Raw genomic sequence first — 27,899 nt, forward strand, 5'->3', positions numbered from 1 at the left:
CCATATTTCTGTGCTTTTAATAGCTCAGATTCACATTGACTATTTAGGATGACAGTTGTTGGTTTAAGTTACCTTTGAATTAACCTGATGTAGATGCAGATCCTTCTGGTGCATCTCCTGAAGACAGCGCTGTAGCTCACTCTGAAGCTGATTCCTTTCAGCCAAAACATGTTTGACTTCCTCAGGGGTGTCTGCACATCCAGCAAGAGAGGCAGTTTCTAAAGCCTTAAGAAATATCAGTATATTCAGGTTAAACAGTAAAGGAATTTTCTAAATAATTCAACATTAAATATATATATGGACTACATAATGATTCCCTTTAAACAGAATAATTTCCTTCTTATAAGTTTATTTGACATGTGGAAGAAACTTCATTTACATAAAAATCTGCTTCTAAAAGTTTTCAATCTACAAACTTCACTGAAAAAAAAAAAACTGCAAACAGTGTGAAGCACGAAAGTGGAAAAACAGAAAAGGCAGATGAATTTAAAATACCTTTTAAAAATCTAGTTTCTAATTTAAAAAAAAAAAATGGCATTCCTAACAGGGTGAATGCAGCTGTTTTTTAAATACGAACTTAAAGTTAAAAGCCCAATTCACAAAAAGAATTCAACTTTATCACTAATAGAAAAGGACAAGATTGTGAGTACATGGCAGGCCAATGCTATGATGTTAATCTCTAACAATGAAGGAAAGTAAGCCATCTTCAGTGGTTTCTGGAATCTATTTTCTCATAAAATCGTGAAATAAAGACTTTTACCACATAAGGTACTTCGTAACCCAGCAGACACTGCAGTTCAGCAGCCCTTGTTTGTCATCTTGAACACACAAAAAAATGAACAGTATATGACAGCTATGAATTTTACCAGCCGAAACACTGTTTTTAGTGAAATTAATGGAAGATGCCTTACCTCTACTTCCTTTGGTACAGAAAAAAGCAAATGAAAACATTATTCCAAAATAACACTTTCCTTGAACCTTTAATGATAATCTATGAAAGCAGACAACTGGGTCTCAGCTGCTGTCTTTCTAAATTTGGTATTTTGTTCCTGCCAGAAACAACTCCAGCTGCTTCACGGAAAGGACAACAGTGCTTCCATTAGGCATCTGTCTCCCTTCTCCCCACAGTTAGGTTCTATTCTCATCGACAAATAATTAAGAGATTGATTTAGGCTCTTATGACTTTGCTAGCATCAAGTATATGTTGTTGTTATCAATGTAAATTATCAAATTTCTTTTTGATCCTGTTAATAACATGTACCTGAAAACAGTCTGTAGAAATCATACATCTAAAAAACGTTCATGCTACCTGAAAGAGCACATATCTTGACTAGTTTTGCTTATCTCTTTATCTTGGATTCACAAGAAGTTAAAGATTCTCAGTTCAAATGCACACATCCTACAGTACAATGAGACTGTTTATCTCTTTTAATTTCTTCTTTAACATGAACAAATCTCAATCTTCTCTTATTTTCTGCATCATGTTTTCACTCTTTCAAAACATTCTTACTGCGATGCTTCTGTGAAGCTGAGGTGAAGTGTACTGTAACATGCTTTGTGTCACTTTATCCACCATTTTTTCAACATCCAAAAAACTTAATTAACGCTGTTTTTCTTAAAGTAAGATGGAAGCAAGTAAACCTGTTCATCTGTATCAATAACATCAGTTAGACAAATTTAAAACTGGATTTAAAAAAACGTAAGATGTTTATTTCTCAAGAGAAGTTATGCTACTTCTGCATTTAATGATTTTATACATAAATGCAGATTATTATAAACACTGGCTCAGGAAAACATTGTATACATGACATTTTCAGCTGAGAGAAAAAGAACTAAGTATAGCCTGTGCCACAGGCTGCCTGGCAGCTAATTAAGCCTAAGAGCAAGCAAGGACTTGGTAACTGATAAACACATTGTTGGCACCCTACAAATCATCATACAGCATTCTACTTCTCTTTTGAATGTATCTCATAGGAACAAGTAGCAACATTGGTTTTATAATAGTGCAAATTACTCATGATAGGCAGAAAATTGGCACAAGAATTATAGACCCAAAGTTATTTTCCACCTAAGAACGTAACACATTTTACCTCAGCTACTATGTAGGAATTCCTCCGAGAGTTATCTGAAAGCTTCATCCCTCTTGACTGGATAAAACTATGTGACAAAGCTATAAATCGCATTGCTCTTTTTTTTTTTTTCCCCCCTTTCCAATATAGATCTCTGTATTTATCAACACCCTGTCTGCTGTTGAATCATGCTCATGATCATTCACCAACTTTGAACTTCTTCATATTTTATTCTAGATTTAACTAACCTAAAATAGCAATTTACAAAATTACTTAAGGAATTTACTAACATTATCAACTCTGTAAAGAGAAAATACAGCTATCTTACAGTTTAACCATAACAAATTGATACTCCTTATTGGCTAAGAATTAACAACCATTACTGGTTCATGACAGTTCTTCACATTTTGTTTTATAACTATTCTTTTATTCATGAAGTTTCTTCGCATGCTTTTTATCCATTAAAATGGATTGCACCAGTGAGTTTTTATGGATCCAAGTTGAGGGAGGATGGATCCAAGTTGAGGGAGGGAAAATTTAGGTTGGATGTTAGGGGGAAGTTCTTTACAAGGAGAGTGGTTAGGCCCTGGAACGGGCTGCCCAGGGAGGTTGTGGATGCCCCATCCTTGGATGTGTTCAAGGCCAGGTTGGACGGGGTCCTGGGCAACCTGATCTAAATGTGTATGTTTGATGGCCCTGCTAGGCAGGGGGGTTGGAACTACATGATCCTTGAGGTCCCTTCCAACCCGGGTGATTCTGTGATTCTGTGAGTTTTCTCTGTTATTTTATAAATGTAACGAACTTCTTTTTTTCATTTAAAAGAAGTGGATCAATATCAACACACCTGACTCCATTTGAAAAGTGTTCTTAATTATTGCAACTCAGTGATCTGATGTAGTTGTAGCTTGCTACTGGACTGGCCCCCAGAATAGTGAACTACGCTCTATAGCATATTAGCCTTCACTATTTAGACTAACATACTAGATAATTCTCATTTAGGAAGCAAACTGCAAACTTAGTACAGTGAATCAACTGAAGTAGGTTGATGCCTCCTGCTATATTCTGTTTACCTTGACTGGGTAAATGTTGCCAGTGGAGATTGATTTTTTAACAATTATGTCTTCTTGCAGCTTCTGCAGTTCTGCAATCTGACGGTCTTTCTCAGCAATTGTCATTTGATATTGATTTCGCAGTGCTTGGGACTCTGAGAGGAGGAGGTTCTTTTCCATCCTGAATGAGAAATAAAAAACTAGCTATTAAATGAAAATATACTATACAGAAGTCAATGAAAAGAATAAGGCTGTATAAATTGTTATTTCTAGAACAAGTCATGGCAATTTTAAAAAACTTACATGCAAATGTGGTACATTTTATGAGTATTCTCAATACATATTTCCATTTGAAGATGTCTCTTCAAAATAGCATTCACAGAATTAGACACAAGGTGTGACATTATTCATTTGTCATAGGTGATAGAAGATGTCAACAGTGTAGAAGTGGACATGTGAATTTAAAAAAACATTCCTCAAATGTGAAATGAAGACTATTTTCAATATGCAGTTGAGTCAAATCTGCAATATTTCAGATGTATACTTAACAACAAAAAATTGGGAGGAAATGTTCAGGTTTGTCAACAGTAACTTTTACTGAGACAACAACATGATATCATCAAGCACAGAAATGAGATCCATTAATTTTAGATCCATACACTGAAGTCACCAGTTGGAGAGAAGACGTTCATTCAAGACTGAAATTTTACATCAATAAAGAGATAATTAGGCAAAGATACAAGGATAACTGTAAACAAAGAAAATTGCGTGGAAGCTGACCGAGCACGTTATGAAAATATTCTTCTGATAAATTATACATCATTTTCTTTGTCAGTTATATATCACATTGAACTCAATGAAGAATTCTAAGCAAAAACCTCATGCATCACTTGTTAATTTAACTTAAACATTTATACCTCAATCCAGCAATTTCACTCTGGTATGATGCAATTTCTCTCTCAGTTTCTGCTTGGAAGGCTTTTGTCTGATGTAATGCCTTCTCCAAATCATCAACCTTGGCCTTCAGTTTTGATATTTCAACAGTTGCAAGGCTGGCTCCTTCTTTAGCCTACATTTAATAAACATGATTAGTAAACCGAAGGAAAAGTATATAATTGAAGTTTTATTAGTACCAGAATTCTAGTACAGAATTCTTTTGCTTTGCTTTTCCCATTTGCTTTTGTTTAACAGGAACATTTTCTAAACTCTCAAGATTTTACACATCTTGTTTAGTCATACTATGTTTTCATAGCACTCATGTAATTTGCAAAGTCATGCATTCTCTGCATTAAATGGAAAAAAAAAAAAAAAAAAGCAACGTAGCCAGTTAAAACTTACCAATCTTTCCCTATCAATCTGAGGCACATCCAAATTACTTTTAAAATAATTTATATCATTGATGCTGTTGCAAGCAATGGGAAATGAAGCTGTGCCCCCCTGTTTAGTTTCAGAAGCTACCTTCTGCTTGCTGAGCTCCTGAAGCAATTTGTCTCGGTCATCCTGAAGACTGGCCATAGCCTTGGAAAATGCTTCAATCTGCTGAACATAATTCCCACATTCAGATGAGAGCCTGCTAATCTCCAGCTCACGGGTGACAAATGTCCTACAGAGATTTTCAATTTCATCAGCAATCTGATCAACTGTAACCATATTTGCAGGATCAAAAAGTACCTTTTTCAGAAGACCATTTTCCTTGAGTATACTGACAAGACGGGATTTAAAGCTACCAAATTCAGCTTCAAGTTCAACTCCTTTCTTTTTTTCAGACTTGAGTTCTGATGTGTATTTGCTCTGAAGTATATTTAAGTCCTCTATTATCCTATCTCTATCATTTTGTAGAGCAGTCATTGCTTTGCCAAAGGCCTCATTCTGGGATCTCAGCTCTCTATTCTGAGATTGAACTTCTACTATCATCTCTGTAAAAGCATCGGGTTCATATCCATGCTCCAGTTTCTGAAATGTCTTACTGTGTTCCCCATCTGCATCCTTAGTATTTCTGCCTAGTGATTTCTGGACACTGTCAATCTTCTGAAGTTTTTCTCCATACAGTCCATTGGATGCACTTTTTTTTTTCTGAATGCTACCACTAGCTAACAGTTTCTCTCCAGACTCAGAAACAAGTTTCTCTTTGTTTAATGATGCAATTAAAGATTCTAAATCATTTACTTTAGATACTAATTTTTTATTTTCATGTTCCAAAGATACAACAGTATCCATTTGCAGTTGACTGGACAGTTGCACCTCTTTTATTTGTTTCTGAAGATCATATTTTTCCTGTTCAAGGCCTTTAATGAAATCTAATTTTTGCTTAAGTAAGTCTTTTAATTGATGATCTTTCAGAGATAAAACTTGGTTAAGATCTTCCCTATACTTTATTAGCTGGGCATTTAGCATTGCATTTTCAGAATGAAGATCATCTATCCGATTAAGTAGTACCCTTAATTCTTGTTTCAAAGCATTATTCTCACTCGCATTGCCAACTATAAGATTGTCTCGTTGACTAATGACATTTTGGTGAAGATGCTCCAGTTCTTTGTATTTTGAAAAAAGGTCATCGCGATCATTCTGAAGAGATGACATTGACTTTTTAAAAGCATCTAGTTCACTGGCAATTGCAGCCTTATCTTGACCTGCCTTATCTGCTTTCATCTGGAGATTTCTCAGTTCATTTTCCATCTTTTGACAGGACTCCTCAGACTGTTCTTTCTCTCTCTGTAGTGAATGGAACTGACGCTCATATTCTTTGATTTGTTCTCTATGTTGAGTCTGTACCTGAATCAGATAGTCAGAAATTCCATCACTTTTTGAAGAAACGAGTAAGGAAATTTCTTTATCCTTATTATTCAGCATGATTTTCATTTGCTCAGAAATAGTAATTTGTTTCTCCAACTCAGCATTAATTTTTTCCTTTTCAGCAAGAAGGTTTTGCAGTTCTTGTTCTTGTCTTGTAAAATTACTTTCCAGAACTTTCATCTCACTTCCAGAACTTTTACTATTCTCTATGAGATGATTAAGAGAGTTATTTTCCTTAAGGAGCGCTTGCAAAGCTTCTTCTTTTGACTGCAGAGCATTCTCCAACTCTTGCTGCCTATTAAAAAAAAGTACATTTTCTTCCTTTATTTTGCGGAGCTCTTCATGCCATGGCATATTAGCAGATTTTTGCCTTAAATACAGTTCATCCTTTGTTTCCTGTTCCACAGAATATCTGATATTCAGTTCCTGAATCTGAGTCATTTTGTCTTTCAATTCATCTTGCAGGGACATTATTCTTTTATTACTGTTTTCTATTTGTATCTCTTTACTCTGGATAGCCTCTTTGAACTGTGTTTCCCAGGTTTTCATTTCAGTGATTACCCTGTCCCGGTCATTTTGAAGAGAGGACATACACTTCGCAAAAGCAGCTAAGCGTGCCAAAGCTGCATTCAAATCTGCCTGAAGCTTCTTGTTTTCAGAGTCTTTAAAGCTAATCTCTTCTTGCAATCCTTGAATCTTACTAATTGCCCTATCTTTTTCTCTCTGAAGGGCACTGTGTCTTTCCTCTAAGTTCAAAAATTCTCCTTTGTGAACCAATTTTAATTGTTTAAAATTTAGCTCCAGTTCTGTCATATATTTTCTCTTCTGGATTTCCAGTTCATCTTCTTTCCTCTTAAGTTCATTTCTCCAATTCAGATTCTCAGCTGTAAGCCTGTCTACTTCTTTCTTTGACTGATCCAACAAGTTCACCTGTGAAGACAGCTTTTCATTGAGATGGGATATTTCTTCATTCGATTTGGTAAGCTTTTCTGACATATTACTTAAATCTTTTTCAAATTTTTCATTTTTTGACTGTGACAATTTCACAGACCTTTCCAAATCCAGGATCAGCTCCTGGAATTTTATAGAATCCTTTTGCAAATGGTTGATCTCCTGCTGTTTCTCCTTTAAAAGTTCTTGTAATTCTTTTGTTCTGTTTTTATTTCCACTATTATCTCTCTGTGCACATTTCACCTTCTCCTCAAACAGTTTTACTAGTTGTAGCTGCTGTTCTTCTTTTTCTCTAATCACATTACACTTCTCTGCCTTTAATTCTTCCAGTTGCTGTAAAAGTACATTATTCTGCACTTGTGCTGATTTCATTGTATCAGTAAGATGATCAACCTCTTTAATATGATTAAGCAATTCTGTCTCAAGGAATTCCCTCTCATTCTTTACTTTGTAAGAACTTTCTTGTGCATTTTCTAATTCCTCTTGTAAGAGACATTTATCATCTTCTAAAATCTTAACTTTTTCATTTAGACTAACAATTTCTCGTGTAAGATTTTTACACTCCATGTTCAGCTTTGTAATACAATGATTTTTATGGTCCAAAGACTTTTCAGTTTCTTTCACTTTTTCTGAAATTAATTTTCTTTCTTGTTCCTTTTCAGAAAGTTTATCTCTTAAAACATTAATGTCTTTTAACAATGATTCATTCTCATATAACGCATCTCTGATTTTAGATTGCATATCATTTTGGTACACTTCCATCTGAACTTGGAGGTCTCCCAGAGCTGCTTTAGTTACAGCAATGTTATTATGAAGGATGTCATTTTCATCCTGAATTTTCTCTAAAGCCTGCTTTAAATTTTCAGAAGTTTGTTTCAGCTGTTCATTTTCCTCCATTAGCTGATTATTCTGTTGAGTGAGTTCATGAAGACGAGTCTGGTGTTCTTCCATTCTTGCCTCTTGTTCACATATCTGCCTTTTTGCTTTACTCTGTAATTCATCAACTTCCAATTTCTTGGATTCACTGAGTTTTTTCAGCTGATCCTTAATCAATTCATTTTCATCAGTGAGTTTCTGAAACTGTTCCTCAAGAGCCTCCTTCTCTGATTCCCCTTCCCTGAGTCTCTGAATAGCCTCTTGTTTCTCTTTTCTAGTGACATCAATAACTTGCCTCATATCTGCTATTTTACTACTAATATTCTCATAAGCCTGAAGGAGGGATTCATACTCTTGCTTTAATTCACTGTGTTTAGCCTTCCAACCTGTTAATTCAACTGTCTGAGAATCTTTTAAGGTATTTAGCTGGAAAGAAAAGGCCTCTTTTTCCTGAACTATTGTCTCCATCGTAGATTTAAGACTTTCACATGCAGCAGTGAGGTTTTCATTTTCAGCCAACAGTCTAGCATTTTCAGAAACAAGGCTCTCCTCTTCAGACAATACAGAAACAGTATTTGAACTTTGCTTTTCTCTACCAAGCTCTAACAACAAGCGTTCAAGCGTACTTGTCTTGTTCACCAGTTCCTCTCTTTCCAGTAACAGCTTATCAATCTGGTCTTTTAGATATCTATTTTCTCTCAGAGCCTCTTTACGTGATATTAAAGCTGCTTGTAATTTTCTTTGAAGATGGTCTTTGGACTTCTCTTCTGCTATAGTCCTTTGCCCTTGTGGTTTAGAATCACCTACGTTAACAGTTTTTGCCAGTGGCTCTTGAACAATTTCCATTTCTTTCTGGATTTTATAGTCCACTGCTTCTTTCAGAGTAGTTTTCCCAGAGTAACCAGTCTTAGATAGTTGAAAAGAGGTGCCTTTACTTTGTAATTTTCCTTGAAGAGAACCACCTTCTGAACAAAACTCTACCAGTTCTTTTTCAGTACCATTTTCTTCTTTAAACTCTTTGCATGACACTACAGGAGTACTTATCTCAGCCTTCTCACGTAGCAAACAAAGTTCTGTCAGAAGCTTTTTGTTTTCTTCACTGACATGCTTTAACTCCCTTTTCTTATTGATTAGTTTCAAATTGGACTCCTCTAAATGATGAACAAGCTCCTCTTTTTCATTCTTTATTTCTTCAAGTGCTGCTTTGTAACGGTGGATTTCTTCTTGGCCGTCCTTTAGAGCTTCTTTTAACAATTCCTTTTCAAGATCAAGTTTCTCCTTAAAATCTTTAAGTGAAGAATGCAAAGCTTCTATTTCCTCATTCTTTTCTGCAATTTCCTTATTAGCTTCCTTTCTCAGTTTCTGCAGCTTCTCCTGGCTCATCCTGTAATCCTCCTCATTTTTTTTAACAAGCGTTTCTTTCTCATTATTTACACGTTCCAGCGTCATCTTCATGTCTGCAGTTTCAGTCAAGAATGTTTTCAGCTTTGTCTGTAGCTGCTTTATATCCTCCAAAACGCTATCTTTACATTGTTCCTGGCACTGCTCCTGTTCTATCATGGAGTTTAAGTCAACTGCTTTTATTTCACCACCACCAAATTCAACTAATATTTTTCTCAGCTCTTCCTTCAACATTTCTGTTTCCTCCTGAAGCTTTGCATAATTGTCTCTTAGTTCTTCTAATTCAGTATCTTTACTTGTCACCGAAGTGATTAGGTTTTCTGACTCTTTAAAGGATGCAGCCTGAACCTTGTTTCTTGATTTGTTGGATTCCAAATTCTTTAGGTCACTTTCTTCTTCTCCCGTCTTAGGAGAGACAAGCTCTTTCCCAAGATGTTTTTCTAATTGATTCAAGCCAAACTCTTTAAATTTTCTTTGAAGATCTTCCCAGAGAGCTTTATGCTCTAGTTTGACATTCTTCAAGTGTTTTTGTTCATCAAAATCTGCTGTAAGTTTAGTGTCCTCTGTCCCCTCTTTCTGAAATTTTCTTACATCTTCTTCCCTGACCAAAAGATCTCTCTGCAAGTCTTCTTTTTCTAACTGAATTACATTAGTTTCATTGTTAGAGTCCAAACACTTTCTCTTGTCCCTGGCACTGAGCTTTTCAGAACTGGAATTTTTCAACAATTCTTCCTCCTTAACTTCAGAGTTCATCATTTCAAGAGCTATTAAGAGCTGTGAATGTTTCTCTTCATACGCTCTTACTTTTTCATCAAGCATAGTTTGCATATGAGCAAGCATGTTATCTTTTTCCTCTAAAGATTTTAGGTTCTGCTCACAGATAATTTGTTTTTCAGCAATGACATCATTTAGTTTTGCAATATTGGCCTGAAGTTCCTCTATATAAGTGGCCTTTGCCAACAAGATATCATTCAAGTCACTTATTTTGACATCTTTTTCTCTAAACTGTTGCTTCAGAGTTCCAAGATAGGTCTCAAAATCTATATTTTGATCTTCAGCTAGTTTCAGCTTGTCCGTTAACTCCTCAACTTTCTTCAACAACCCCTCTCTTTTTCCTTTCTCTTTCTCTATTTCTTCCTGCCCACTCTTCTCTAGTTTTGCGACTTTTTGCATTAGATCTCTTCTTATTATCAATGCTGCTTGAAGTTTCTTCTTCAGATTCTCTTTTTCCTTGCCAAGTTTCTCAAGATTAAGATACATCTCCTCCTTTTCTTTCATTAAATCTTTAAAAACAGCTTCTCTGTTGCTTAATACAACCTGACTACATTCCAGCTCTTTCTTACAGTCCTCAAGTTCCTGCAACACTCGATTTAGTTCTCCTATGGAATGATTATGAGCAGACTCAAGAGCCTGCAATTTGCTGTTTAATGTATTCCTCTCTTCAGAAAAATTCAGCATTTCACTAGACAATGATTCCATGATCTGGGTAACAGAACAGTCCTTTTCTTTCATTTGCTGGCTTAGACCAGAAATTAAATCCTTTTGCTGATTTACTTGTGAAGTTAAGTCTTCTATGAGTTGATCTTTTCTTCCCATATCTTCAAGGAGACTTGCTACTTTTTTGCCGTCAGCATGCAGTTTTTCTTGACTGGTCCTTACTACTTCTTCTGATTTATTTATCTTGTCCTGAAGAAATTCAATCTGCCCATTCTTTTCTTGCAAAAGAGATTCTTGTTTACATAAAGTTTCCTTGACAGCAATCATTTCTTGTGATAGGCATTCAATTTCAGATTCATAGGTACCCTTCATTTTATCAATATCATTCTGCAGCAACTCCTTCTCTTTCTCAAGTGACTGCATATTTTTTAATTCATCTTTTATGACATCTATTTCTTTCTGTTTTTCTAAAAGAACCAGCTGCAATTGTTCTCTTTCTACTTCTTTGCTTAAAATAGTAGATATCAGAGTGGAGAATTTTTCCAATTGTATTTTACCATCAGTTAGCTGCAGTTGAGAATCTGAAGTCTTTGCATTCTTTTCTTTACATAAAAGCCTACTATTAAGTAAATGAGACAAGCTTTGAGTTATTTCCTCTTTGGTAAGATCCAGTTCCTCCTGTAAAGACTGGATTTTGCTATCCTTGGATTTCATTTCACTTTCTAAACAGTTCAATTGTTCAGTAAGATTTTTAATTTCTAAAGTTGCCCTATCAAGTTCTGTCACCCATTTGTTTTCTGACTCAAGCAGACTTTGCTCTAGATTTTCAAATTTAAGTTCTAATTTAGAAAGTTCTTCACCCTTCGCACTAACCTGCATCTGTAACTTCTCTTTTTCAGTCTTCATCTGCAGTTGGACAGCATCTATCTGCATTCTTGAGTAATTCTCACTGGCTTCTAGTTTTCCATTCATTTCTTGGAGCTCTTCCAATTTCTTCTCCAAATGATTTTGAGATGCAACAAGTTGTGTGTTTTCAGCCATAAGTTTAGCAGCATCTTCTTGTAGCATATTTTTTTCATTCACTAAAGCCTCTACTTGGTGTTGCAGACTACCTATTAAAAGTGCACTTTCGTGGCTGTCTTGAGATGATTTGGAATTTACATTATTCAACTCCAACTTTAGACATGCTATATTATCTGCCTGTTCAGTGCAAGTCAAACGCAGAGACTCTACAGCCAATTCTTTTTGCTGTAATTCTTGTTTCCATGTACTTATTTGGTTTAGTGCTTTACAGTGTTCACTTTTCACAGTCTGAAGCTCAACTGTCAAAGAATCAACTTTCTTCTGATTAATATTAAAGCTTTCATTTTTCTCCTGAAATTCCTTAGTAAGGTTTTTCATAGCTGCACCACTTTTTTCTAATTCTTCTTTGAGAATCTCAATCTCATTAGAGAGAACGCTTATGTTCTTATTTGCCAACTGTAGACTGGAATCCTTCTCCTTCACAGAATTATGCAGTTCGGCAATAACTTCTTCTTTTTTATTAAGAGCTGCATTAAACTCTGTTCTTAGTTCATACTGTGCTTCAATTTTTTCCCGAAGAGACAAAAAGGCATCTTCTTTCTCCTGGATTAGTTCCTTAGATTTTTGTAGTTCTTGTGTTAGTACATGTACTTGACTTTGGAGCTGAGAGATTAAATTTATCTTCTCTTCATCTTCCTGTGCTTTCTCCTTCAGAGCATTGAGAAGAGTTTTATTTTCTGAAAGAGAGGATTCGCTTTCTGATAAGGACTGATCCTTTTCTATTATTACGTTCTTCTGATGTTGTACTTCTTTCTGTAAATTCACTTTTACTTCCTCCAGCTCCACTACCTGTTTCCTTAAGACAACACATTCATTCTCCTTTTCTTGAAGTTGCATCTTTAAGTTCTCACTGAACAATGAAATATTATTTACAGTTAAATCTTTCTCTGAAACAAGTACTTTTAATTGTTCTGCTTCTGAAGTTAAAAGTTCTAACTGTTTCTGCTGCAAAATGGATGATTCCTGTACATCAGAAAGGCATGCTTTTAAACTAACGTATTCATCTATCTTTTGTTTTAAACATTCATCCTTCTGTGCAATTGAATCATTCAACTGTGCTGCTTTTGCTGTCAAATTTCTAAGTTGATACTGAAGGTCAGAAATAACCTCCATATTCTCAGACAGTTGAACCCTAAGTATATCAGACTCTTCAGATTTATCTTTTAGTAACTTTAATTCTTGAGCTTGCTTCTTACATTCATTTTCTTTTTCCTGCATTGTCTGTTTAAGCTGGCTGGCTTCAAAACCTAGGGTTTGTATTTGGTTTTGCAGATCTGAAATGACTTGCAAATACTGCCCTTCTCCTGCCATTTTACTATCCTTCATTTGTTGTAGAAAAACATCCTTCTCAGAAATAAGAATTTCTTTCCTTTCCACAAGAGTTTTTAGGTTTTCTTTTTCAACCATGAGGCCATCAATTTGGTCCTTCAGAGCTAAAATACTATGACTCTGTTGTGACAAGTGTGAAGTTAAAGTAGCTATTTCTTCTGATTTTTTCGTTATCATTCCATTAAGGTTTTCAATTTCTACTTTCAATTTTTCATTTTCTAAAGCTGCTGTGTGTGCTAGTTGCCTTGCAGAAGTTGTATCAGATTGTTGCTGTACCAACTGTGACTGAATAATTTCACATTCATGTGACTTCTTGCTCAATAGGTTTGAAAGGTCCTCCTTTTTATGCTTAAGCTCAGTCACTTCTTTGCTTACTTGCTGTAGCTGATTATTTAACACTGAAGTTTCTTCAATTTTGTCAGAAACCTGCTTACGAAACTTTTCAAGTTCTGAACCCTGACTTTTTAGAGTCAGGTCTCTTTCTCCTACCCACTGAGATAACTTTGTTTTGTCCTCTTTAAGATTTTTAATTTCTTCCTGCAACTCTACAATATAAGATTTACTGTCTTCAATTTCCTTATGCAGTGAATCACATTGAAGGATTTTTTCTTCTAGACTCTTGCTCTTAGCTTCAAAATCCAAAGTTAATCTTTGAACTTGCTCTTGCAGCAGTAAATTATTTTCCTTACTTTGGCTGAGCTCTTGTATTAGGATACTACATTCAGATAACTTACTATTTAACATTTCTTCTTTCTTTGTTTCTTTGTCTGTAGCATCCTTCAGTTGAATGAGAACTGATTGCATTTGTTCACTCAACTGTTGTGCTTGTTCCTTGCTTTCAGACAACTGACCAGCTAACACATTGCATTCCTTTGTTTTCTTCTGCAGCTGTTCTGCAACTGAATTTTCTTTTTGCTTTGCAGCTATTGAGAGTTGTTCAATCTCTTTTGCTAGAGTGGTTTTTTCACTGTTTAGTACTGAAAGAGTTTTTTGGTATTCAGCATCGCTAACAGATAACTTGCTTTCCATTTCTGCTACAGCCTGGATTTTCTTTAATAATTCACATTCCTTCACATCCAGAAGTTTGGACAAATTCTCATTTTCACTGACTAACTGTTGCTTCTCTTTTTTCACTTTACCTATACTTTTTTTCAGATGTTCATTTGCTTTCACTTGCTCTGCCAATTTTGTTTCTTTCCCCTCAAGATCTGCCTGCAACCGCTTATTAGCTGAAGCTTTCTCCTGTGTCTCTATTTCCATCTTGTTAATTTGTTTCTGTATTTCACTTAATTGGTTACTAAGCTCTTCACAACATGTCTCTTTGGCTTTAAGATCTTCAGTTAATTTAAGCTTGGTCTCTTCATTTTGTTGCTCCAAAAACTCAAGCTTCTTATCTAATGAAATAATGATCTCTTGTTTCTCCTGTAATTCTTTTTTAATTGTTTCCTGGTGTTCAGTATGTTCTGTGAGCTTCCTAGATAACTGAGCCAACTCTTCATCTTTTTTAGCATCTTCCAAAACTAGTTTGTTGTATGAATCTTTAATAGATTTTAACTCATTTTCAAGAGTCTGTTCTTTATTCTCTTTCTCTTTAAGCAAACTGTTCCATTTTTCTTTCAGAGTGTTATTTTCCTCAATCTGAGATTTCAAATATTCAGCTTCTTTTCTTTGTTTAGTCTCAGTTTCTTGTAGCTTTTCAGATGATTTGCTAATTTGTTCTTTCAGCAAAGTAATTTGTGACTCACACTCCATAAGATTGTTATGGTATGCGACATGATTGGCCTTGATTTCAGAACGGAGATCCTTAACTGTAATGCTGTACTCACTGATTTGTCTTATCAGTTCCTCATTTTCTTTAGTTTTAGCTTCATTTTCAACTCTAATTCTTTCCAGTTCTAGTCTCATTGTATTACTCTTCTCAGAAAGGACAGATATTTTCACACTTGTATCTCTTACATCAGCTGTTTGTACTTCTTTCAGTAAATCAGCCTCCCTTTCAGCCTTCGATAAAGCCTCTTCTATCCCCCGTATTTCTTCATTTTTGCATTGCACTTGATGCTTCAGAATGATAACTTGTTCTGAATATTCCGTCATATTCAAAGACAAGGCAGATAACTCCCTCTCTTTTTCTGCCAGTGCTTCTTTAAGATGATCAATTTCTCTTTCACGTTTCTGGAGATCTTGAATAAGTTGAGATCGTTCCTCTAAATGGCTCGTATTCAATTTGTCAAGTTCCTCATTTGTCTGGTCAAGATCCAGCTGCATTGATTCCACCATATCATCTTGTTTCAAAGTCTAAACATCAAGAAAATAATGTTACAAGAATAATTAAAAGGTACATTAGAAGGAAAATGGAAGATACACTCCATATGTAAACCTAATATTTAGACTAATCCATCACTCACAAACAATCCTTGAACTAATGACTGTATGGAAATCGTTGAGTCACAGCCTGAACCACCGATTGATCACCTGAGGCAAGGACTGGGTCAGCTGTGGGAGCACAGGTGAAAGCAATTCACCTGTGTGGCCAGAAGACCCCATTTAAGGGCTGACTAGCACTAGGGAAGGATCTCTTTTTGGAAATTCCTTCTTTGTGGAATCTTTCATCCCAAGCCTGAATCTTTAAATATGGGTGAGCATTCTTTCTGTTTGTTTCTTTCCATTTCTCCATTATATTCTTTCCAACTGTAACACCATGATACTTTTATGAACTGTAACAATGACCTACCCAACAGTACAATCACAAGACAATGTTACATTTTAGATCGTTTTAGCATACAGAAAGGTCAGTGTATAAAATCTGCAGTATAATTAATGCTCAAGGTTGTTGGTTTTTTTTCTCACATTTAAATGAACCATTTCAAAATACAAGAAAGATCCTTATTTTTATTTTATGAGTTACCTTTTCCTTCAGTGTAGCAACTTTTTCTGTTAGATCACTGATGACTTTTTTCTGCTCAGCGTTCTCCACTTCATACACACTGCATTTCTTTAAGGCTTCTTTCAGCTTAGTATTAAAAAATAAAGATTTAGATCATAGAAACATATTTAAAATGTGATGTTAGAATAGTAAGATTGAACTTACCTAAAAGAGGTATTTATATAATGAAATTAATTAAGACAACATTTCACTCAAAATACACAATACATTCATGCAAATCACTGTGGTGTGGCAAGTAATCGTTACACCCAACTTTAAGCAAAGTAATTAGATGATGTGAACAAAGCTACAATGAAACAAAAGAGCCAAATCCTTTGGCTAGAAAAACAGCAATTTTACTTCTGGAATACAAATCAAAAGTTAAGGCCAATGTTCACCAGTTCTAATAAATTACATACTATTTAGTGACTTACATTTTGTTCACTATGCACAAACTTCTCTCCCAGCTCTTTGTTCAACAGATCCCTTTCTTGAAGCAGTTTTCTCAAAGTTTCAATTTGTTCCAGTTTTCCTGTTAAGCTTAGCAGTTTTTCTTCTTTTTCTCCAAGTGAAGTTTCAAGGAAACTATTTCGATCGCTCAACCTGAGAAGAAAGCACATACATATATCTTTGATAACTAAATTCCATCTTGAAAACAAAGTTTGCTTTAGGCTTTCTAGTTTATTAGTCCCCAGACTGTGCTCCTAAAAGAATAATCATTTCTACAATTTCCATTTAAACTTCCAAGTCCAAAAGTATCTTGACTGCAATCAGAAACAAGTATCAAGTTTACATGTTTTAACAGATGACACTTCTGGTCCATTAGAAATTTAAGTTTAAAGCAAAGAAAGCAAATCCTCAATGGAGTTATAAAGAGCCTTTATTTTACCCTTTCAGCTGCTCATTCAATCCAGAGATCAGAATTTGATGCTTTTCGGCATCTCGAATCTGTTGATTGCGTAACTGGGTGAGCTGACTTTGAAAACGTTCATTTTCATTCTGCAACAAAAAGTTAATCAAGAGGATTACTGCACACATAGAATAGCATAAGAGAACTAGAGTTCCAAAAATCTGACTCATTAGAAGATTTACATCTTATGTAACAAGAGACTGTTAGCATATTAGCACTCGTCAGTTCAAAATACAACATTAATATCACAAGTTCAGATAGATGCAACCCACCTTTCAGAAATACTTCCTACAGTGATGCTATACTAGAATGAACTCAAGGATTGTTGCTCTATACCCAAAGCCACACACACACTGTGTTAAGGCACCTTATTTAATTGATCTTCAAAAGGGGAAGCTATCTGCTTTGAAAACACACTTTCCTCATTGATTTGAAGATAAAGGGGCATGTTTTTTTCAACCTGAAGGAATGCAAAAAATCTGCAGGAGACTAAATTAGCATAAAGGGAGTTGCAGAGAAAAGAAGAAAAAGAAAGCAAGCTCCATTCACACACTTAAAAAAGAAAACAACAAAAAACAATGCAAATGCCCTACTCTAGTCAGATTCACAGCACTCATTCAAAAATAAAACCACAAAAAAATCTAATGGCAACCAAAAAGCAAAACACATACTCAGAACCAACATCAAAAAGGACAAACGTGGCAAACTTGTCACCTCTAATGAAAATAAGCTAGCATTCTGGAGGAGGCAGAACACACCTGTACCGCCCTCAATAGCTGCCCTTCTTCCTTTACATCAAACGTTACCTGTATCAAAAGGTTTTGTTAAAAGATTCTCAGATATTAATAAGTTTGTTTTGTATCTTAAATTAATTATAAATAAATGAATAGGTGCAACTTAGCAGGTAAGGAATATGAGGAGCAATGTACCAAGCTTGAGGACCATGAGAAGAGATCAGTTGTGTCATTTTGTGGAAATTAGGTTTAGAAAGTATTGAACATAGTAACTTACTAGTCAGGAAATACTATAAAAGTATTTAAAATTTCTGATTTAAGTATTTATGTTACTGTTCTTCTCATGCATTCACTGCAGCATACATTAAAATATGTTATGTATTTATATTATGCATATATTATATGTACGTGGTATGTGAGTTATAATTATGAATTGAGGGATGTGACAGAGACTTCTTCTAGTAGTAAAAAAAAATTCAGCTCTTGCTCTTTTAACAAAGGCATCCTACAGAAAGTTATACAAATTATTTTGACCTTTACTATGTTTCTGCAACAATTAATGAAGCTTACTTTCAACTAAGTTTTTTTTAATGCACTGACTTCTACTTTTACTGAATAGAAGTGACAGGCTTAAACTTTAGAGCATAAGATAGCATGTGTAGACTGTCAGCCAACAGAAACTATAAAATAGGTTTTAGGTATTTTTGCTAGCTGCAAATTTACACTTTTGTGCTACTGTAGGCTGTTGTAAGAATATGAAGAGAGAACTAAGCGATTACGTTAACAATAGCAGTTTTTAGGGAAGTGCAAAAGCTCACCTGAAGAGTTTCCATTCTACCTTGAAGCTGCAATCTATCTTCCAAATCCTGACAACGTTCTTCTAGAAACAGAATTTGTTCCTGCAGTTGATTTCTTTCCAATTCCAACTCTTCAACTACACTCCGTAAGCCTATTTAAGTCAAAAGGAAGAATTATTTCAAGAAAGATCTATTAAAAAATCCTTAAGTCTAGAAGACTTTCACCTTTATATTCACAATTTTTGCCATTTCTGGGCACAATTAGATCTCAACCACTTCCAACGGAAATGCTTGAGGTCTTGTTCATGCAAATATTAAATGATAAACATACCCATAACTTTTCAAAAACTAAGATCTACTTGCAAAACTCAGTAACTCATAGAGAACCTAGCAGAAATATTTTAATCAATATTGTGTCCCAATTAATAATAAGAGTGATGTTACTTTAATCATAAGTTAATATACTTACAAGATCAGATTTTAAGCTATATTAACAAAGTAAACTGGTCTATATCAAAATTTGCAAGTGCATCTACTGCATTTTACTAACAATACATACTAGTAGCTTATACCACAGACAGAAGAGCATATCCACACTGAAAAACAGCTGTTTGATCTTTAAAACAAAGCACACAGCAGTGCAATATAATTCTGTTTTCCAAACAAAACAGTTACATAGATTGGAAACACACTCACAGGAACAAGACTCAACTTAAAAACCACACGATCTTGCTACGTAGGGTACTTCACAGGCAGCAAGGCTCAAACAATTCCAGTGTTTAATAATATTTATATTCTACTTCTGAACCAAAACTAGGCAGTTCATCCAGCACGCACATGCTTAAAATGAAACAGAAGAAAACACAAGCCAAAAAAATTCAACAAAGAATAGGATACACCACAAATGGGTTGTTAGTTGAATTTTGAAAACAAAAATAGACACAAAATACAGAGGCTGTGCATGCTTTAATAAACTGTCTAGTCTCTATCACACCTGCATTAGGTGAAGTGTATTCTGGCCACCAACCTCCCATATTTTCTCCTTCAGCTGAATCAGTGCTATCCAGGGTGACATTCAATGCTTCTTGAAAGCATTGTTTTCTATCAAAGCTGTACTCTTCCTACGTGCAAAATATAAGAATGACATTTAATTAAAAGAAGAAAAGAAGGAAGGGTAAAATACATGTTCTGTTACTGGAAGTGTAGTTTCAGTTAAATATTATAAAATGCAACAAGTGATTCAGGTGCATAAACGTAAGCATGTGACCACTATGGACAGCTGTCTAGCCTTAAACTGTCATTTCCAGAGAAGGAGAATCTTCCACAGTCTTTGTGGAGGACCTACTACAGCTCTAAAGACACCTTCAGGCATCTGAGAGGCCAACAGATAATTATGTTTGGAAACGTTAATTAGTTCCAGTTTCCACAGTTAATAGCATCCTCTGAAAATCGAAGTACTGGAATTAACTAAACATAAAATTATTCTTCCAACAGCAGGTTTATGCAAGTGACATTCTAATTATTCTTATAAAATACTGGGATTTTTCTTTTTTTGCAAGTAACAGCACCAAGTACCAAAAAGTTAACTCAAATGAACTGACACTAATTACTAACTGTTCTATAAATCTCCCTGCATAGAAATTAATAAAGACTGTATCTGACACAAAACATGGCCTTAGCATATGAAGCATGTACACAGCTACAAGGATATGAATTACTCCAGAAGGAGACTCACAATTTTTCAACGTAAAATTAAGCAGGCTCGTGACTCAAGGAACAGAGAACTGTGATGCCACTAGAATTGCTCCTCATCTTCTGGCTACATTCACAGGTATTTAAAATTTACTACCAAATCTACCTAGTATTCACTTACATAACAGATCTAAGCTCATAAGCCCTTAACCTATCCAACTGTAAAGCATCATATTTTCATTAACATTCAGGTAAAAATAGATATAGGTAACTTTTAACCCACCTGAAGATTCCTGTTGTTCTGATTACTTTTTCTTCCCGCCTGATCCAGCCTGCCCATTCCTTGAACTGTGGTCAGTTCCTCCTCCAGCTCCTGTTGCCCTGAGACTATGGCTGGATCAGAGCAGCCAGGAAAGAACCAGTCATCCTCAATCAGTTTTGTGCCACAGGAAAGGAATTACAATTATATCAGACACTACTACATGAAAAGAGACCTGGGACAGGCTGAAGTCCCTATGAATGACTGACAGAACAAGATTAAAGAAGCAATCCACAGCATTCACCTTGTGATTTCCCTCCAACGTTACTTAGTAGAACACAAAAATAAAGACTGTATATCTATCTCACTAAGAAGAAGCAAACTGAAGTCTAGCATTACTTCTTCGTCACTCTAAAGAAAGTCTTAATACAAGAGATTGGAAAGGGTGAGTTTATGCTAAAGTAACAATAATAAATCCAATCAATTAAAGGCCAAATTATATAGGCTTTTGATTTACCAGGTTAAAATATACCCAATTTGTATAATAGTATCAGCTGAGACAGCTGTGCTTTTTGTAATGTGAACAATCACATCAATTTCATGTAAATAACGTGTCTATTTCGACTTCAATTTTAGTACGAGTATGATAATTTGAGGAAGTCACAAGCAAGCGTTACACTGCAACTGGTATCAAACCATCTTATCATACATCAATAATACCATTCTTTTAAAGACAAATACAGAATCATTGTTTAAAACAAAAAACCACACTGAATAAATTCAGAATATGAAAGCTAAGGTATGCATCTTGATCGCTGTTAGAAATGCTTTTTCATTTTAAGTACATTCCCATCTGTTTTGTGATATGACAAAACACATTTGGGTAGACAGACTAGGTAATAGGTGTATCATGCAAAGCAGACAAAACAGAACAGCTGGTGAGAAGAAATGAAAATAAAGGTGGCTCCATACTTCAACTGAAAGTAAGACAATTGCAGATATAGCTTTCAACTTAACCGTATCAATACACAGTTGTCTTCATAAAATGCAAAGTCCAGACAACATTCTACTTATGCATCAGTGAAGTATAACCCCAAAACTGTTAGGTCATACTGGGAATGCTCAGCTTTCATCTGAATTGAACAAGGTTAACTTATTCAACAGATTTCATTAAAGCACATTCATATCCCACCTACTAGATGGGAGTAAAGTTCTTCCTGTAATATTTAAAAACTACATACTTAACAGTCATAAAAGATTCAAGCAAAAAACGTTAAAGAAAACCTTTAAGGGCCATTCAAGCAGGACTGCAGAACTGGATTTCCCTTATGGTTTTAATTAAATTTTGGTTTCAATTAAATTGTGGTTTCTTGCACAGTCACTTTATCAGCATTCATTCTGCACACTTTTGTGCAAACATGAATTCAACTTTTTTTTTTTTAATTTTGTATTTAATCGCTACACGTGCTTTTTGAAAGCATATATGTATATATATATATATATATATATATATATATAAAAATATATATTTATATATATAAATATATATAAATGCCAAATTCTGATCACCTTAAATATATGCTTACAGAACTATTATTGTAGTCCAGGAAGCAATTCAAAGAGAAAGTGTTATTTAATATCAGAATTTAATTCCCTCTTTAAAAAAATTAAATGCCTTCAAGTTTAAATTGAAGACATCTGCTTTTAAGCATCATCAGAAAGAAAAGTACACTATCCTTTAGGAACCCAACTATTTTTGGTTTTGATAGTGAAAGAAAAAACGACATTACCATTGTCAGATGAAAAACGACAATGTAGAAATTGGAGCTTTAGAATAATGTAAAACCCTTTGTTAAACATTAAAACACTTTCAGTTAAATTCAGCATTACTTTAACAATAGTAAGTAAGTAAATATATTTTCTAATGTTTTGCAGCAGCATAGGAAGCCTTTCATTTGCAATTATATCTGAAGTAAAAACCTGAACAAAACACTTTTATTCTGATTCACAGTGCATTCAAATTAACTAATAATGCATCTATAATTCTGTGTGTAACTGTTCACGTTACAATCTACAGTGGTTTGCAGAGGAAACAAGCCAGAATTTACAGACATCAGTCAATTACTATATCCCCCTAAGATTGTGTAGATCTTCATACATTCATTCCAAAACAGAAAATTGCCTTACTTGGCAAATTCCCATAGTCTATGATGGAATGAGTAGTGGGTTTCTAAATTGCTTAAAATATTGGTAACTAATATTAATCCAAATAAATCCTGTAACTTACATGGGGGAATATAATTGTTGTTTTTTTTTAAATGCTACTGAATTTCAATTTCTATTAAGAATTTCTAAATAAATTCAATTCTTGTTTAGTTATATTCAGTTGCAGCAAGCTAAGATTTTTTTCCTCCAGAAATATGGAGTCAGCTGTTACAACAAAGAAAAATAAAGAAACACGACTCGGTTAGTGTAAATGAAGAAATTGGCTTTGCAAGAGGGAAAAAAAAATTAAGTTGAAAGACAGCATTTGTTACACATACTGTTAAAACCCACATACCATCAATGGCAAATATTATAAGGTACTGTTGGCAATTTCCTCAAAAGAACCATCATCAGAAGAAATCAGCAACAGTACATTACAAGTTGCCATTGCTGCAGGAACCTGCATGCACAAAACTGATGGGAAACTATGTTCTCACTGGCTGACCAAATCGCAGTGTAGGGTAGGAGTGGAGGGGGAAGGGACGCTGAGGGCTCATCAGGTGTAACGGCAGGAAAAAAAAACACCAAAAAAAAAAAAACAGAAACAGAAAGGTCATGCTTATCCCAAGGGGAAAAAATGCAAAATTAAACACAGACTGACGCAGATGAAATTTTACAACTGCTATTAATATTGCATGTGGGTCTGTAGTTACCACATATGAGGTAACAGGTAGTTTTAATGAAGGGAATATTATTTTCGTCCAAAGCATTACATGGTAAAACTCTCAAAAAGATGAGACAAGATCTTTAAAACATTTCTGTGCTTATATACTGAACTTCCAAATTCATCCTTTAAATTAAAAATAATTACTCAATTGCACATTAGAAAGAGAAGACTCAAGTTCTTTAACTGAATTAATTATGATGGTAGGTTGTGCACATTATAATGTGCTGTTAAGCCATTAACTAATGGGACAAAAGTTAAAATGAAGTACTAAATGGTCTGGGAAATAAGCAGTAAAAACTAGCTGAAATTTAACCAGACTTTTATGAGATTTAACAGAATCTGCTTCACTTTCTCATCAACTGTTTAATTAATAATTTAGAAAATTTCAATACTTGAGATTACCCAAAATGTGATTTTCTGTAACACTGTTATTCAACCAACCACACAAGTGATACTTGTTAACAGACTACTAAAGAAAAGTTTCTGATTAATGACATTTAAAGGGAAAATTTGTCCTGCATTTTACTAAAGCACCACCCAATATCAAATTTAAACCAGTACCACAGTTTCCCACACCTTTACTCCCTGTTCAAGGCAGGCAGCTTTAACATACGGTGAACTTTTTAAGCACTGTTCATTCATATGTGGACAGTACGCTTCCGAAGTAAGTTCAACATTTCTTACAGAGCAGCAACTTGGAGGGGAAACAGAACAAGCACATCTACTCATAAAAATGATACAAAGAAAAAAAAAAAATGAACATATGGAAAAAAGATTCAAGGACATAGGAAAAAAATAAAAAATGCAAATTTACGCAAATTCACTAGCTATATATAATTCTCAACATTACATAAATTAGTCATGATAGAACAGTATAAATTCAGTCTGCAGTAGAACACACAAACATGTGAGATGTGATTGCACATCATATGTATGTGATAATTTAACTAAGAAAAACAACCCACCTTCTCTCTCCTCCTCAATCTGAGCCATTCTCAAGGCCATAGCAGATTTCTCTTCTCTGACTCGATCACGCGACTCCTCTGATTCTGGTGCGTTTTCTTGCCATTCTAAGAGCTGATTCTGCAATTCATCCACACTACCTGATTCACTAGCCTAACAAGAGAAATTGGACATGAAAATATATTCACCAAATCCCACTGTGAACATAAATGACTTTTTAATTTAGCAAGCCATTCACAGAGAAAATTATCTGTATTGTTTACCACTTCACATACATATCTGTGAAAATGAAGATATTATCGTAGATGGTAAAAAAGGCAAACCTCACCACTTAGCAAAATATCTAAAATGCTACTTGCCAGTTGCACTTTTAGTCTAAAATACTTTTTATATGAAGTGTTTTTTCTTTTAACCAAAATATTTTTCTTGCACATTTTCATCTTGAAATATTTCAAAGTAGAATAATATTTAACTTCCTTTCCTTGAGATAAGAAATCTCTATTACTTTTATCCATGAGTAGAATAAGAATGTTTCTGCCTTCCCCTCAAAAGAAAGCCTCGTTTTATAAATTTAACAATCAAACAAACAAAAAAATTTCATTAAAGTTCATAGATAACACTTTCAGCAAAGTATGTTCAAACTGGCTTTGTTGTTGGGCTTGCACAAAATCACTAAGTACTAAGAGTAACATATGCTTTTAATCTATCTAGAAGTCTTTCGGGATAATTTTCTCAGTCTTCTCCCTTTCTCATCCATATCTGGATATTTGTTAAGATTTCATTTGTTATTTTCTTCTGAAAGTTACTCAGGTCATACAAAAAGTAATAAGAAGTCACACTTCAATAATTTCTGTTAAATGTAACTAAATAAATCATAAGCAGTTTAGGGAAACATAACTTAAAGTATGTAAAAAAGTAAGTAGAAATCCACATTTAATTAATTCAAATCCTGTCAGCTTGTTACTTAACAGCCACTGACATCTCAGTTTCATGTGTCACTCATCTGCAGCACCAAGATTCAATGAACATACTTTCCAATATGCCACTTGAGCCAATCAGTAATTCATACAAATCAATTTTAAAGTTAACCTGTGAAGCTGCTCTCTTTGTAACTTGGTCAAGATCAGCTTGCAACTTTCTTTGCTGCTCTTCATAGATTTCTAGCTTAGCCAGCAATTCTTCTACAAAAAGAAAATCATGAATTAGGTTTGATACAATGCAAAACCATAGGAAGATCAATAAAAGCATAGAAAAAAGATTCAAAATGGAAATTTAGATGATTGATTTCAATAAGAAGCCCTGTGCTGGGCTGTGCTGTCCACTTACCCACAAGACCAACTTCTTGTTTATTAAATACTGATGAGTGCTTTAAATTTAATCTGCTAACAATTTAGACCACTAAACTGAAAATTCTACCATTTTCCATTTAAAAAAAAAAGTCATAAAAACTAACAAGATAACACAAAAATAATCTCTCTGAGCTGTATTTTAAACCTAGTTACCACTCTGAGGTTTTATACAAGTTTTTCTCAAAATCTTTAGAACAAGAAAAAAACATTTGAGATAATTCTGAATTTAAGCTCACTGCTCTTTACCATTTATTATACACACTCTGTTACATTTTTCCAAATATGTTCATTCTCATTTTTCATCCTAAGAAAATACCTCTTCCACTTTACTAGAGAACCTGATACACATTCTGTCAAATACAACAAGGCCTGAACTATAAAGCACAAGAAGGTTTAGGGAAGGAAGAACAGAGCTGCAACTCTGAGTTAAGTAGCGTATGCTGTTGCTCAAAGCAGCATGAAGTTACTTCCAAATCTGTTTGAAAAAAGAAAAGGTATATATTGGAAATTTAAAACAAACAAGTCAAAAGTCAATTTAACCCTCCCTGTCTCTTTACTCTGAACCATCTGCAATAGAGTAGTAAAAAAAGATATTTTTGTTAGCTTTTCTCCTTGTTTTACCGTTCTGAGTTCTGATTTCTTGTAATGATTGCAGTTTTAATTCCAGTTCTTCTTTTTCAGCTTCTAATTCTGACACACGATTGTTCAAGGCTGACAGATCATTATTCTTCGACGAAAACTAAAACAAAAAGCAGCTGTAAGCTTTTTAAATGCATCAAAATTTGTACATTTTGTTGTTGCAATTTCCTCCTGTATCAACATTTAGCTTCCATTCAATTTTTATACTATTTTTATACTCAAATATAGCCATTTTGAATAAATTATTTCAATATTCTATTTACCCCATATTTTACTTCTTTCAATCGAGTAAAAGCATTTTAAAAACAGGTTTGTAGCATTAAAAAAATGCTGCACATACATTTTTCAGCTCATCTTCCAATTGTTTGATTCTTGATTTAGACCAAGCCTTCATTTTCAGAAACTTAGCTTCAGATTTGCTGGCCTCTTCTGTCTTCAATTTCAATTGTACTAAAAAGCAAGGCATAAAAATTACTTAAAATCCTAGAACAATTGTCAGTAAGGGACCTATGTTTAATTTCTTTGGCAACTGAAAGTAACACCTAAACAAGACAACTGTATTCAGAGAAGAAAAACATTAAGAAATGTAGTGAGCAATTTACAGTGATATCTTTACATTCCCATAGCCCTCATAGTAACAGTGCTTCTGCACACATACTTCTTATGGTGATAACTTTTCCAGTGGATTTTATGGAATTCTATTTGAAAAACGAATGAAATTGGCATACAGTACGAAAGGGTATGGTGCAAAGTAACTTCATACATGACAACTTTTTAAATAGGATACCTTCTAATTCTTCCATCTTCTCTTTGGATGTAGATTCCAGATCTGCAACATCTTTTGAGTTAGTCTGCCCACTACTAGTTAATTCTGCCACTTGTTTCTTAAGCTGAAACAGAGCCTGGTCTTTCTCTTGCAGCTCAGTTTCATGTTTCTCTTGAATTTCATGCAGCTCAGCATTGTATTTCTCCCTGACTTTTGTCATTTCAAGCATGTGTTTCTCCATCATGTCTTTTATCTGTGCCCTCAATACATGCCTCTCAGCATCCAGTTTGGACTGGAGGTTTTCTTTTTCAGACTGCAGACGTTTCATGTTTTCAGTAATCTCCTGTTAAAAAAAAAATGTTAATATGAAGTATTTTCAGTACCACTGTGAAACATTATATGTGCATTCTTACACACTTCATCTTGTCATAATCAGAAAAAGGTGCTGCTTTGGGCAACTGGCTCTAGTACAAAAAACCCAGCTTCAATTTCAAAGGGCTACATGGGAACTTCAAAAAACAGCACTGCTATTTTTGGGTGCAAACTACATACAACATCTCTCCATAGGCAAAAGTGGAATAAAAATGAACGTTTTGATGTACAGCGTACAGGAAAACTGCAAGAATCTAACAGTGATATCAAGGATTGAGAATGTTCACTACAACACCATTCAGATGTTGTTACTTACATTGTTAGAATTTAAACTAGCAAACTACAACCTAGTTGTTTTTTACAGAATCCTGTTGCTAACTAGTTCTCTGTTGGTGCTTATTCTACTTTCACTGCTTTCACATTAGTTACAATACAACGGCTAAAAAAGATTACAGATCTCCCTAACAGTATGACAGCAGCTCACCAGATTAGATTTGTTGTACAAAAGCCAGCATTCATAATCCATAAACTGTCCATGTAAAGAGGCCGTGAAGGACAAGAGAGACAATATTTTT

General features: G+C 34.5%; 1 protein-coding gene across 1 annotated transcript in view; it reads right to left on the minus strand.

The window, feature by feature from the left end:
* The window catches only part of LOC128085530 (golgin subfamily B member 1-like), a 44,180-nt gene that overhangs the window by 5,467 nt on the left and 10,814 nt on the right, over positions 1–27,899 (minus strand). The window contains exons 10-24 of the mRNA XM_052693110.1: positions 26,974–27,295; positions 26,527–26,636; positions 26,169–26,286; positions 25,288–25,379; positions 24,201–24,351; positions 20,328–20,437; positions 19,347–19,473; positions 18,374–18,504; positions 16,801–16,910; positions 16,346–16,514; positions 15,894–15,998; positions 4,457–15,283; positions 4,036–4,187; positions 3,140–3,299; positions 73–225 (exon numbers count right to left, since the gene is read on the minus strand). Coding sequence (XP_052549070.1) covers positions 73–225; positions 3,140–3,299; positions 4,036–4,187; positions 4,457–15,283; positions 15,894–15,998; positions 16,346–16,514; positions 16,801–16,910; positions 18,374–18,504; positions 19,347–19,473; positions 20,328–20,437; positions 24,201–24,351; positions 25,288–25,379; positions 26,169–26,286; positions 26,527–26,636; positions 26,974–27,295 — 12,837 coding nt within the window. The remainder of the gene's footprint in view (positions 1–72; positions 226–3,139; positions 3,300–4,035; positions 4,188–4,456; positions 15,284–15,893; positions 15,999–16,345; positions 16,515–16,800; positions 16,911–18,373; positions 18,505–19,346; positions 19,474–20,327; positions 20,438–24,200; positions 24,352–25,287; positions 25,380–26,168; positions 26,287–26,526; positions 26,637–26,973; positions 27,296–27,899) is intronic.

The sequence above is a fragment of the Tympanuchus pallidicinctus genome, unplaced genomic scaffold, assembly GCF_026119805.1.
Source record: "Tympanuchus pallidicinctus isolate F22 unplaced genomic scaffold, pur_lepc_1.0 scaffold3, whole genome shotgun sequence".
NCBI lineage: Eukaryota > Metazoa > Chordata > Aves > Galliformes > Phasianidae > Tympanuchus > Tympanuchus pallidicinctus.